Genomic DNA, 12426 nt, shown 5'->3' on the forward strand with positions numbered 1-12426 from the left:
CAGTAACATTTTAAGATGCATTTAAAAATCACCTTACCTCTGATCTTGGAACACAAAGTCTAGACAATGGAATAGTCAGTGTGTCTGATGCTTGCGACGTCTTTCTACAGTCTATGGGTGGGAATTTGACTGTAGCTATACCTTCCTGCTCATTGATAGAAGCCACTACTCCGACGCTTCCTGATATTCCTCTACCTAAAACCTAGAGACACAGAGGGATTAGCACTACCTACCAGCTCTGATGGTGTGAGCAATTATCTGATGTGACAAGTGGGAAGAGGAAACTTACAGCTGTCATTACCGGCATTACAGTAATAGTTTCTTATAACGCAGATACCAAGCCCTGAACATGAGTTAAAATGATAGGTCTTAAAACCTTACGTCGAGGTGATCACAATATGATACAAAGTCAAACTTTCAATTCTGAAACATTGCCAATATTAACACCACCACAGGACACAAGTACTGTAGTTAACGTTACATGGTACTGCACTAGTATCTGACTCATCTGCAGCACAGTGTGGATTGGAACTCACGAGTTTCTTAGCTTAAAGGAACCAGGATTTTTGTCCAGCTGGGTGGATGACACTTGTCTTACAGATGAGCAATTAATCAATGGACTTACATACAGGGGAAAGCGATGACTTGGGAAGATGGTGGCTGGTTACCTGAACCTCAGACCCCATCTTGATTGTCTCTTTGAAGCCTCCAAGTGCACACAGTGCAGCGACAGCCTGGCGGGCGATTCTCTGAAGTTTGGCGAGTTTTCTGCCACTACTGCTGCCATTTTCCAGAATGCTTTCTGCATATTTCCCCAATTGTGGAATGTACATCAGCGCACGAGACAGAACCTAAGTGTAAGAAGCAGCCCATGCAGTGGGAGATAAAGCTCTGGTTGTTTTGATACTAAGCATGATGCAGTGTCTACAACAGTGCCTGGGTCCCATGTGCTAAAGGAACTCTGGACATGAGAGGGGTGAAATAATTATCAGGTATGACCACTGACATTCTTGGCATATTTGCCTTACATGATTGGACAGAACTGGAAATACACAACCTCAAAATATGGGAGAATCAAACACTGTTAATAAAACCCCTAAACTAAAGCAAAAATTTATCTGCAGGAAAACCATAACAGCATACTGCCTACATCTCAACACCCAGGTATCTTTAGGACACGTTATAAGGTGTTCACATCACGAATGACTGGGAAAAGGGAAATTGATTACCAAACCCTAGTTTTCAGGAAACTGAACTACTGTTTGTAAAAATGAATTACTGACAGAGCACTCAGGGAGTGTAAATCACACAGAGGCCTCCTTAGGACTTAGTAAGTACACTTAACAAATCCAATAAACCAAGGCCACATGATTTCCTAATGTTAGTACCAATCAAATATAAGCAAGAAGGAGAAACAAGGAGTGCCATTCTTTTCCTGAGAACACTAGCCTGCCTTCCGTGAAATCAGAACTGGCAGTGAAAGGGGATGTGGGTTAACAGAGTTGAAGCTACTGAATCAAAGCAAATTTCAGGGGAAACACAGTTAACAAGTATATCTGGCCAGTCTGGGAACTCTCTCTTTGTTAGAATGTCCTTTGCTAGAACAGAACATTAACTTCTGTCTTGCTTCCTCTTTTAAGCAGCAACAGCGTACTAGCCTTCTCTGCTGTCGTGGTCCATATCTGAGCAGCATTTGACTCAGGCGCCGTCAGCAAGCTGTGAAGCAAGGCGATCACTTCTGCGGCCATGCTGTTCGCCACATGCCCACTGATGAAAGGTCGGACAGGGTCGGTCCTGCAAGCGTCAACAGGGAAAAGTGTCAGTGCCCAGTGATGGTGAATAAGGCAGACGAGTGGCTTCAGGCTTGGCACCAGATGCAAACATTTTCTAGTTATAAATACTGGAAAAAGTGGGTTTTGGTGACTCCCATTCTTTCTGGTAACTGAAGAAGCCTTGGAAACAATGGACCTCAAACCTTTAACTGTATAAACCATCGTGATCAAGGAAAGGACCTACACTACATCTGCCTCTGGCTGGCAAGCACAGAACCTCACACAAACTTCCCAGGGGCAACACGCATTTATCTTTCCTCCAACTAGAAAGAAGCTTCTGTGTACAGTTGGGATGGTGACAAGTATCGTTTGGATGAAGAAAAGGCAGCAAGGACAGTTTACTATTTCCGCTACTCAAAAAAACTATAGCTGGTGTTCCTGGTGGTGGCCTTCCTCAGAAAAACAATCCTCCAGCCACAGATGTCCACTCAGCCTGGAGGGCCCCCCTATTTGTCCCTCACAACCTCAGATCCACCTGGATGGTCATCACTTTCTGACTTGACTTTGAGAACAACTACTACAACGGATGGGTATTTTAAGCCCTCAGTCCTCATTTCCAGCAGGTCAAGGGGAGGATATAAAATTAAAACCCTCAAAACAAATCCTTTACAAAGTAAGTCTGAGAAGAGTGCAGACAGCTTCCAACCTGTGAAAGGTTTTACCTGGCAAGTTCAGAGTTCCTCTCTCGGCAAATGGAAGTTTGGGCGGTTTTCTTTTTGTCCCCTGTGGACAGTCCACTCACAGTCTCTGGGTTGAGCGATTCCACGGGTGGCCCGACACTGACGATGAGGCCTGACTGTGCCCACTTGGTTGCTTTTCGCAGAGCAGCTGCCGCCTCTTCTGTAATCACCTCACAGCAGCCACCCTGGGGATCAGATTGAAGACATTCATGATATTCTTTTCGCTCTTCTCAGCATTATACTTTAAAAAATCTGTTTCCCCTAATCCAGGCTCATTTTTATAAATTCATATATTAAAATATTATATGTAGAAAGTTAAATCTCCACAAACATCCTTTGTCCTCGCCCAGTCAGAGATCACTGTTAGTCCTCTAGAATTTTTTCCATGCAGATTCTGACATACATAATCATAGGCCACGCTACACAGTTTTGGTTTCTTTTTTATCAGTTATCAAAACATCATGAATTGTGATCATTGATATGAACCTGATACCATAAAATATCATGAATATCCATGTCTATATATTTAGACCTACCTGATTCTTTTTATAGTTGTACAGTATTTCACTATATGAATGTAATAATTTCTTTAACAAATCCCCTATTTATGGGTACACAGATTCTATTTTGTTTTTTACAAACAGAACTGCCAAGGACAGGCTTGTCTCTGGATACTTGAAAATGCCTATTTACCCTCACCTTGGCAATAATGGGTACCATCGATCTTAACATTATCAGTGCGACAGGTAAAAATGATACACTACTATTGTTTTATTACTTCCCTTTAATTATTTATCATGTAATCTGTGAGCCTGAGCATATTTTTATATTTTCACGGGCTTTTTTGTCTGTATTTCTTATTATCTATTATTATTACTCTTTTAACCTTTCACCCTATGGTCACTTTTTTTTTTTTTTTTTGATCACTTTTAAAGTATTTTTAGGCTGTAGAACTTTCTTAACAGAGCTAAGAAAATTTCTAGGTCAAAACCAAGAGTTCTCTTCTACATTTTAACGTTAATGATACATTGATTTTGACTAGTTCTCTTGAAAATGGCCTCAGTTAAGCCACTGTCTTCAATTTCTCACCCTGTGGTAACTTGAAATTTAAAAAAAAATTTCTCCTGAAAACCTGAAGCCTGGCATATGTTCTTCGACTGTGGGTCTTGGCGGAGCGGGTTCCTTCATATTGGGGTTACCTTTGTCATGTCTCGGTCCATTTTCACGACTTTCTCCATGTTGGCACCAGTACCAAGTCGGAAGGGCCGTCCTTCTGAGCTACTAAAATGGGAAGGCAGAGAGAGGCAATGATTTTACAGGCATGGTCACAGGTGGGGGAGGCCTCAGTGAGCGATCTAAATCCCAAAGTGAGGGGATTTTAACAACAGCCTGGATTGCTGCCTTGGTGTGAATGACTGGATCTTCCTTTCTAATAATTCAGCTCCCCCTGCCTCCTAAACCTGGCTCTCAAAAAAATCTTTCACCAAATTTGTACTATGACGTTTCACAGTGCCCAGGAATGTTCCTTGGAAGTTTCTTCATCTATGTGCTGACTTGCCCTGACCACGCTTAGTCTATGCCAACAGCCTAGTAGTGCTTTCGGTTGCCACGATGGCAGACAAGGGATCCAATTATGAGGATGACACCATCATTCAGTCATTTATTTGAAGAGAGGACTCTTCCATCTGAGACATAAACACCTCTCCTAAATTCCCTTGTGCTCTGTGGGATCTTCTCGTTGTCCTGGACTCCACTGACAGGGCCCTGTAGATTTGTAATCTTTGGACAGTAATTATATATTTTTACTTCCTTGTTGAGCAATCATACCATTCATCCTTCGATTAAATAAAGCTATAAAAAAGTTTCTTATTTCTTCACCTCACAGTCAATGGTATCCCTAAATTTACTGATGGCTGAAGGATGCCAATAACTGAAAACCAAGCTGCATTATTCCTTCTCAAAGCCCAGGTCACACTATAGACTCCTCGTAGGACACAAATGATACATTCTCAACAGGATTTTCACTCTGTTGGGTCTGGAGAGACAGTACCGAGTTGTGGTTAAAAGTTTGGGTTCTGCATCAGAGGGACCTGCATTTATATTTCAGCTCTGCCTCAGTTTCTCCATACGTAATGACAGGGATGATAGTAACATTGATTACCTCTTAGGGGTGTTAAGAGGGCTGAGACAGTTGATACCTGTAAGGGGCTTACTCAGCACAGTGCCTGCAACATGGCTAGTGCTTGATGGCATATAGCTATTACAATCATCACCTTAGTAATGGCTGGAGAACTTCATGGGATGACTGGTCTTCCCGCTTGTGGATAAAGATAGAGAGCTTGCCATCCACTGCTTCACTCTCTTCTCCAGGGTCTTTATCTCCTTTTAAGGAACTCTTGGGGCTGATTTTTGTCAACGTGGTGTCAGGTTCGGAAGCGGTTGGAGAAAGGACTGTCTGACATCCTTTAAGCAAACAAAAAAATTGCGAAGTTGTTTGTGCGGCTCCCCTGTATAAGGAAAGCATTGGCTTTGGAATCTCTCTTCCTCCCTCTCTCCCGCTCTGTCCCTTTTATCACAGGAAGCACAGCTGCAGCTGTAGACAAGGGAAAGCTCGGTCTGACCGTCCACAGGAAGTGAGCGCCTCAGTGCCATTCTTCCGTCCAGGAGGCTACTCACCTGGGACCACGTAATCTGCTAGCTTTGCTAAGAGCAACGAGGCGATCTTGGACGCTGGGTCGCTGGGATCCTCTTGCTCGCTGTTTAGGGAGGGGACAGAGTAGCTCCAGGGTGGGAGCTCCACATTCCCACAGTCTTCTACGCTCATCAGCGGGAGTGCCGCCCGGCACAGCTGAAGAATGATAAGAACCAGCTTTGGGGACGGGCGTTGGTCAAGCAGCAGGGAGAGGAGTTTGGACACACAAGCTGGCTGGCTCAGGATGGCTTTACCTATGTGACTCCTGCAAAAGGAGGAAGAAAAGGTCCACAATGCTGAGAATGTTATCTACAGAAATTCAGAAGCAGAAGTTCCCTAAATGAGGTTGAACAAACTGATGACTTCATATTTAATGAGGAAGACACAGATTTGGCAATACGTTTTTATGAAGGAGAATTAAGGGTTTTTGTAAACATCTGATGAAAGCTCATAATTGGCCAATAATACTTTAAAAGATTTTTGAATATTTTCTGATACTTGATGTTTATTTAATTGAGATCCTGTAGTTCAGCACGATTCACAGAACACCAAGACTTAGAAACCCAAGGTAGGAGGCTTTTAGTTTAGTCTTTTATTCCTTTTTAAGAAGTGCTTCAAGACCAAAGAGATCATACAGTGTTGTACTGGCCTCAAGACTCTGGGATCTGCCACAGCTGAACCTGTTACATTTCAGCAGAAACCAAAGAATAAGCAGCCTTATGTGGACAAGCTTTTGTGGGCCTCACAGCTCACACATGATTAAACCTCCACAGAGTATCTTCTTTTAAAGACACAGCATGAGAAGGCGAATTAATTACAGGTCCTGGCTGATTATTCTTTAATCTTGCTATAATGAAGGTAAAGATGTTTAGTTACTGAATGCAATTGTATTGACTCAAAAGGCTAGCGGCTGTTGCCAGTCAAGTATTGAAGCAAATGATAATATGTTATTTTATGATGTAGATATTCACCTAAATAATTTTCTTATTTTGGAACTAAATGCTATTTTTCAATGACTTCATCCTCTGCTATTTTTCTTGATGCAGGAGCATATCAGGATGGCCTAGTAAGATGTTTCTAAAGACAACCACCCGCAAAGGAAGCCAAATCACTCAGAGGAAAAGCCATCTCCTCCCACAGCTCCAGCCAGGCCTTCCTTTCTTTGCGGTACGCAGGCCTCTCACTGTTGTGGCGTCTCCCGTTGTGGAGCACAGGCTCCGGACGTGCAGGCTCAGCAGCCATGGCTCACAGGCCCAGTCGCTCTGCGGCATGTGGGATCTTCCCGGACTGGGGCACGAACCTATGTCCCCTGCATTGGCAGGCAGACTCTCAACCACTGCGCCACCAGGGAAGCCCCAGCTGGGCCTTCCTTACCTCGAGAGGTCATTGAGAAGACTCAGGACGTCCTGGAGGGCATCGTTCCCGGCAGCCTGGTTGCCGCAGCTCTCTGTCGCTCGGGCGAGGTGGTTAGTGAGAAGGCTGGACACTTGACGGGCCAGACCTGAGTGCACAGCGTCTGTGGAGCCACCTTCAGAGTGCAAGAAAGGAGAAGCGCAGTGAAAGCTCCAGGAAGGCATGGAGTGTCTGCAGGTGTGGTGAGCCTGCATTAAAGCCCTCCCTTTGCCCAATTTTTCTTTAACCTGCTCAGTATTTCATTAGCCATCCAATTAGTGTCTTCTCATTAGATAACAACTGAACATAAACAAGGTAACAGTAACTTGAAAAATGATTCAGTGTTGGGGAAAGACATTCCTCTTAATTAAAACTGAATATAATTCATCCACACAAAACCCAGAAACATACTTTGATTGACAGGCAAGAATCACCATTTGACTGTGATGAAAACATCTTGATTTTTTTTTTTTTTTTAGTGAGGTACAGTTGATGTACAATATTAAGTTACAGGTGTATAACACAGTGACTTGTAATTTTTAAAGGTTGTACTCCATTTATAGTTATTATATAATATTGGCTATATTCCCTATGTTGTACAATATACTCTCATAGCTTATTTTTTACACAATAGTTTGTACTGCTTAGTCCCCTACCCCTATAGTGCCCCTCCCCGCCCCTCTTCCCACTGGTAACCACTAGCTTGCCCTCTATATCTGCGAGTCTGTTTCTGTTTTGGAAAACATCTTGATGTTTAACTCACACCTACCTCTTCTCAAACACAATAAAAGACATTTTGGGGTCTTTCTATTTTCATTGTAGTTCCAGAGCCTTCCCCAAACATCTCTCGTAAAGTCCACAAAAATTATTTGCCATTTACTGTTCATTCTACCTAGAAGTCTTCTTTATCCTTCAAGAAAAACTCACATGTCACCTTCTTTGGGGAGCTTTGCCTGATCCCTAGCATAGCTGGTCTGTAGGGACCTCTATGCTCCCATAGCACTTTGTGTGCACCTTGATCATGGCATTGATCACCCGGTAATTATTTGTTCATTGGTCTATTTCCCCCACTGGACCATATATATATATATATATATATTTTTTTTTTTTTTTACATGGATCATCACAGCATCTTTATTTTTAATTGGACCATATTTTTTAAGGTGAGGAACGACGCCTTATTCATCTTATGCCTGGCTCTCAGGACAATAAGACACAGAGTGAATGAATAAATAAACAAGCTATATACCTGGGATACTATGGAGAAGTTATCCTTCAAGTTTACTTTTTAAATTGGATTGGCGACTGAAAATATAATCTGGAAATAGCACCTCAAAAGTGCAACTGGAAAATCATTGCATAAAAATATTTATTCGGACACTGTTAGCAGTGTTGACAAAAAGGAAATGAAAGATGTCTTCAATTTCCTGGGGTTACTGTACTCCTTTCAGATGGTTATCGTTCCTCCCAACCCCTGCAGCTTTACTGAGGTATGATTAGCAAATAAAAATTGTATATATTCAGATTGTAGAACGTGAATTTTTTAAAAGGTGTACAACGTGATGATTTAATATGCATATACATTGCGAAATGATTACCACAATCAAGTTAGTGAATACATCCATCACCTCCCATAGTTACCTTTCTGTGTGTGTGGAAGGGGCTAAGAACACAAGATTAATTCTCTCAGAAACTTTCAAGTATAAATAAAATATTATTAATTCTAATCACAATGCTGTACATTAGATCTCCAGAACTTATTCATCTTATAACTGGAAGTTTGTCCCTTTGAACAACATCTCCCCATTTCCCCCTGCCCCCTAACCGTGGCAACCACTGTTCTACTGTTTCTATGAGCTTGGCTTTTTTAGATTCCACATATAAGTGAGATGGCTGCAGTATTTGTCTTTCCGTGTCTGGCTTATTTTACTTAGCATAATGTCCTCCAGGTTAGGATACTCTTTACTGTCATAGAGTAGTAAATTTTCATAGAACCATGCCGATGAAGAGGCTCCCATGATAACATAATTGATTCAACCAATCTACTTATGTAATTTAATATAGCTTTTCTTTGCCCCATCCAGCACAAATACTTAATACATAAACACATCAATAGAAGAAATCAATCAGCTCTAGAAAGGAATCCTGCTTCTCACCTTCTTCTTTTTCCCATTCAACACAGCGGTTGGCAAGCACCTGGAAGGCTGCCCAGGCCATGGTGGCCACCTTCTGCTTCTTGGTTTGTTTCTCACTGGAGCTGGACTCAGTCTGACTGCTCAAGCTACACAGTCGATCCATGAGCTGAACAAGGCCACTGCGCACCAGGCACTTCTCTTCACTCCTGGGCCAGGCAGAAAGGGTTGAATGAAAGAAATATAACTGACTAGCCCTTAGGAACTTCTCACTTAAGATTCAGGTTATCAAAGGGTCATAAAACATGTCAGTATAGTTTCTTGTCCACAACTTAGGATACCAATGTATAACTCAACATAGAAATTTTTTAGAATGAGTGTTTTCCTTCATAAATAATGAACTTCAAGTTCTGGTTAGTTCGTATAGAACAGCAAAGTAAAAATCGATGGAATCAACACAAGGTTACCATAATAGAAAAAAACTACATACTTTATCATAAGGGGATTCAAAGAATGACTTCATGAATTCTTGACATCTTCAAACTATTAATCAAGTAACTAAGAGAGGAAATAAATGTGCAAAGGCAAAAAATTTTGCTCAGTATATAAGTAATTTCCTAGGGACCTATTTCTTTCCTTCAAACTTCTCCATTTTGACACTGTAATATAATCCCTAATGGGGATCCACATTTGATCATGCAGGAACTCAACAATAAGGAATTTACATAGTAACTTTAAGTGTCTGTCAGGAGACAAGCTCATTTAATCAGAGTGATAGTGTCACTGGATAATCAAAACCAAAAAATCCAATTTTTTTAATTAAAAAATATTTCTGTTTAATCAACTACATTGTGGTGTACCTTACTAAAAATAAAAAGCATTTCCTTGCTTACCTGGTGTAAGGTATAGTACATAAGAGTCCGATGCTATTCGCACAAGCAATAGGGTAACGGGCGCACAAAGACACAACAGAAGTCATGGTCTCGCCGAAGGCTTCCTGGACCTGCTCGACCATCCCACCACAGGTTAGTTCTTCAATTCTAGGGAACAGAACCAAAGCTCAGACTTCCTCAACCATGTCAAGAACGGTGATAGTGAACACAAGAGCAAGAGAGTTCTTCTGAGAAACCCAAGAGTGTCTAGATGAATCCAGAACTGAAGGAATCTTGGAGATCAGTGTTTCCCAAACTGCAGGATCACAGAAGGCTGTCGGGCAGGATTTCTAAGTGTGCCTCAAAGACAATGCCCACACTCAAGAAGAGTCTGGGAGGGCTTCGCTGGTGGCGCAGTGGTTAAGAATCCGCCTGCCAATGCAGGGGACACGGGTTCGACCCCTGGCCCAGGAAGATCCCACATGCCACGGAGCAGCTAAGCCTGTGCGCCACAACTACTAAGCGTGCGCTCTAGAGCCTGTGTGCCACAACTTCTGAAGCCCGTGCGCCTAGAGCCCATGCTCCACAACAAGAGAAGACACCGCAATGAGAAGCCTGCGCACTGCAATGAAGAGTAGTCTCCATCCGCCACAACTACAGAAAGCCCGTGTGCAGCAACGAAGACCCAACACAGCCAAAAAAAAAGAGAAAAGTCTGGGAAATCCCACGTTAGGTAAAGGTAAGCTGGGTTCCTCACTGCAGGACTACTCAGAACCTTTTAAGGTTAAAGTCTTTCATATCTCTAGGAGCAAGAGAATGGCACCCAACATTTCCCAAACTTATTTAATAATGAAACCATTCATTTGAGGCATGGCTACGACATTCCATGCAGCACTGAATACTGTAAATGCAATTGCACTAATGAGAAAACCAAGACACAGATAGATTAGCGAAGCGTCCTTTGCAAGTTCGTACTCTTGATTATGAGCAGAATGTGAGAATCCTGTTGGGAAATAAGACTTTCCCAATGTAAAAACACAACCTGGGATAGATTCTATGGCAATTAATGTTAGCTGAAAACTGGAACTATCGGATTTATCTACAAAGATATACAACATAATATTGTTTATAATAGTAAAAATAAATAAAAACTAAGGTTTAAAAACAGGAAATTGGCTTAAAAAAGGTCCAGGGATATGATGCAGTGCTATCCGAGCACTAAAAACATTATAGGAGATCACTACGGTTAGACTAAAGACTGGACAAATACACTAAAACATTAATAGGTTTTACTTTAAGACGCTGGATTTACAGGTCATTTTTATTTTATACTTTGGGATTTTCTGCATTTTTTTTTTAGATGTCTGACACATGGCATTAATAATGTCATGAGGGAAATGTAATGAGGGAAAAAGGAATAATGCTGCCACTGTTACAGAGAAACTACTCTGGAAGTAAGCTGTGGCAGTCACTGGTGTTACTACGCCTCTGGGCACCGCTGTGGTTGGGTGGGCATGTGACTAGTCTGGCCAACGAGCCAGAGCTCTGACAAGGGCCCTGAAAGCTTTCGAGATGGTGGTCTCCTCCTCTGTCCTGAGCTCTCTGTGATTACCATGAGCCAAGACAGACCTGCAATGGACGTGAGCAAGAACTAAAATTCTGTTTCTTCCACAGCAAAGAGCAGCCCCCGCTCCATGAAACTAGAGAAAGCCTGTGTGCAGCAATGAAGACCCAACGCAGCCAAAAATAAATAAATTAATTAAAAAAAAAAAAAAGGAATCTGATCTAGTAAAAATAAGCACCAAAAATATAGGGATATAAGGTTGTTGACTGCAGTACTATTGTTAATGCAAAAGGAAACCAAAACAGAAAGAAGGAAGAAAGGAAGGGTGGAAGAAAGGAAGGAGAGGGAAAATGAAAGAGAGAAAGAAACAATAAATGAACCTAGGGCTTCCCTGGTGGCGCAGTGGTTGAGAGTTCACCTGCTGGTGCAGGGGACACGGGTTCATGCCCCGGTCTGGGAGGATCCCACATGCCGCGGAGCGGCTGGGCCCGTGAGCCATGGCTGCTGAGCCTATGCGTCTGGAGCCTGTGCTCCACAACCGGAGAGGCCACAACGTGAGAGGCCCGCGTACCATTAAATGAATGAATGAATGAATGAATGAATGAACCTATGTGTTCATCAGTAGTGGATGAGTTAAATAAAATATAACCATCTATACAACTGAGGTCCATGAAGTTCTTAAAAGCTATAATGCAGATCTATACATATTGACATGAAAAGACACAGATATCCAAGATATATTGAGGAAAACAACTGATTACAGTAAGGCCTGTGTAATATAATTTGAACTGAGTTTTAAAAAAATCATACACATACACACTTAAGCATACGAAGAGAATGAAATAGCTATTACGTATGCGTAGTTGATACAACAAGCTCTAATGAACAGAGTGGAATTTAGGAAGGGAAGGGAAGGAGGCTTTTACTTTCTGTTATATGTGCTGAATTTTTAAAATTAAATCCTGTACCAGTTTTGTTAAAGTATATTATTTTATGGGAAAACATTAAAATCTAAGATCTTGCTCCAAGAGTAATCTCTGGAATGGCTTTCGCCCATTCCAGACAGGACAGTATAAACTAACAGAAACAACTGACCTGGGTCCTCCCTGAAGGACCATCGTCACCGGACCCACCAGATGTGTCACTCCCCCGACTCGCACGGCAGCCGTCAGCAATTCCCGCATGTGCACCAGCGCCTGCTTGCGAGTGTTTCCCCGCCGCCACCTTGTCTGCGCAGCCAAAAGAAAGCTGCTGCTGGACAC

At 42.2% G+C, this 12426-nt stretch overlaps 1 protein-coding gene across 1 annotated transcript in view; it reads right to left on the minus strand.

The window, feature by feature from the left end:
- Positions 1-12426, minus strand: part of HECTD4 (HECT domain E3 ubiquitin protein ligase 4) — a 187886-nt gene that overhangs the window by 67107 nt on the left and 108353 nt on the right. The window contains exons 32-42 of the mRNA XM_065889553.1: positions 12260-12426; positions 9622-9768; positions 8753-8937; positions 6579-6732; positions 5189-5469; positions 4786-4975; positions 3712-3793; positions 2495-2697; positions 1659-1794; positions 669-851; positions 38-202 (exon numbers count right to left, since the gene is read on the minus strand). Of these exons, the coding sequence (XP_065745625.1) occupies positions 38-202; positions 669-851; positions 1659-1794; positions 2495-2697; positions 3712-3793; positions 4786-4975; positions 5189-5469; positions 6579-6732; positions 8753-8937; positions 9622-9768; positions 12260-12426 (1893 nt within the window). The remainder of the gene's footprint in view (positions 1-37; positions 203-668; positions 852-1658; positions 1795-2494; positions 2698-3711; positions 3794-4785; positions 4976-5188; positions 5470-6578; positions 6733-8752; positions 8938-9621; positions 9769-12259) is intronic.

Source organism: Phocoena phocoena, chromosome 13 (genome assembly GCF_963924675.1).
Source record: "Phocoena phocoena chromosome 13, mPhoPho1.1, whole genome shotgun sequence".
Lineage (NCBI taxonomy): Eukaryota > Metazoa > Chordata > Mammalia > Artiodactyla > Phocoenidae > Phocoena > Phocoena phocoena.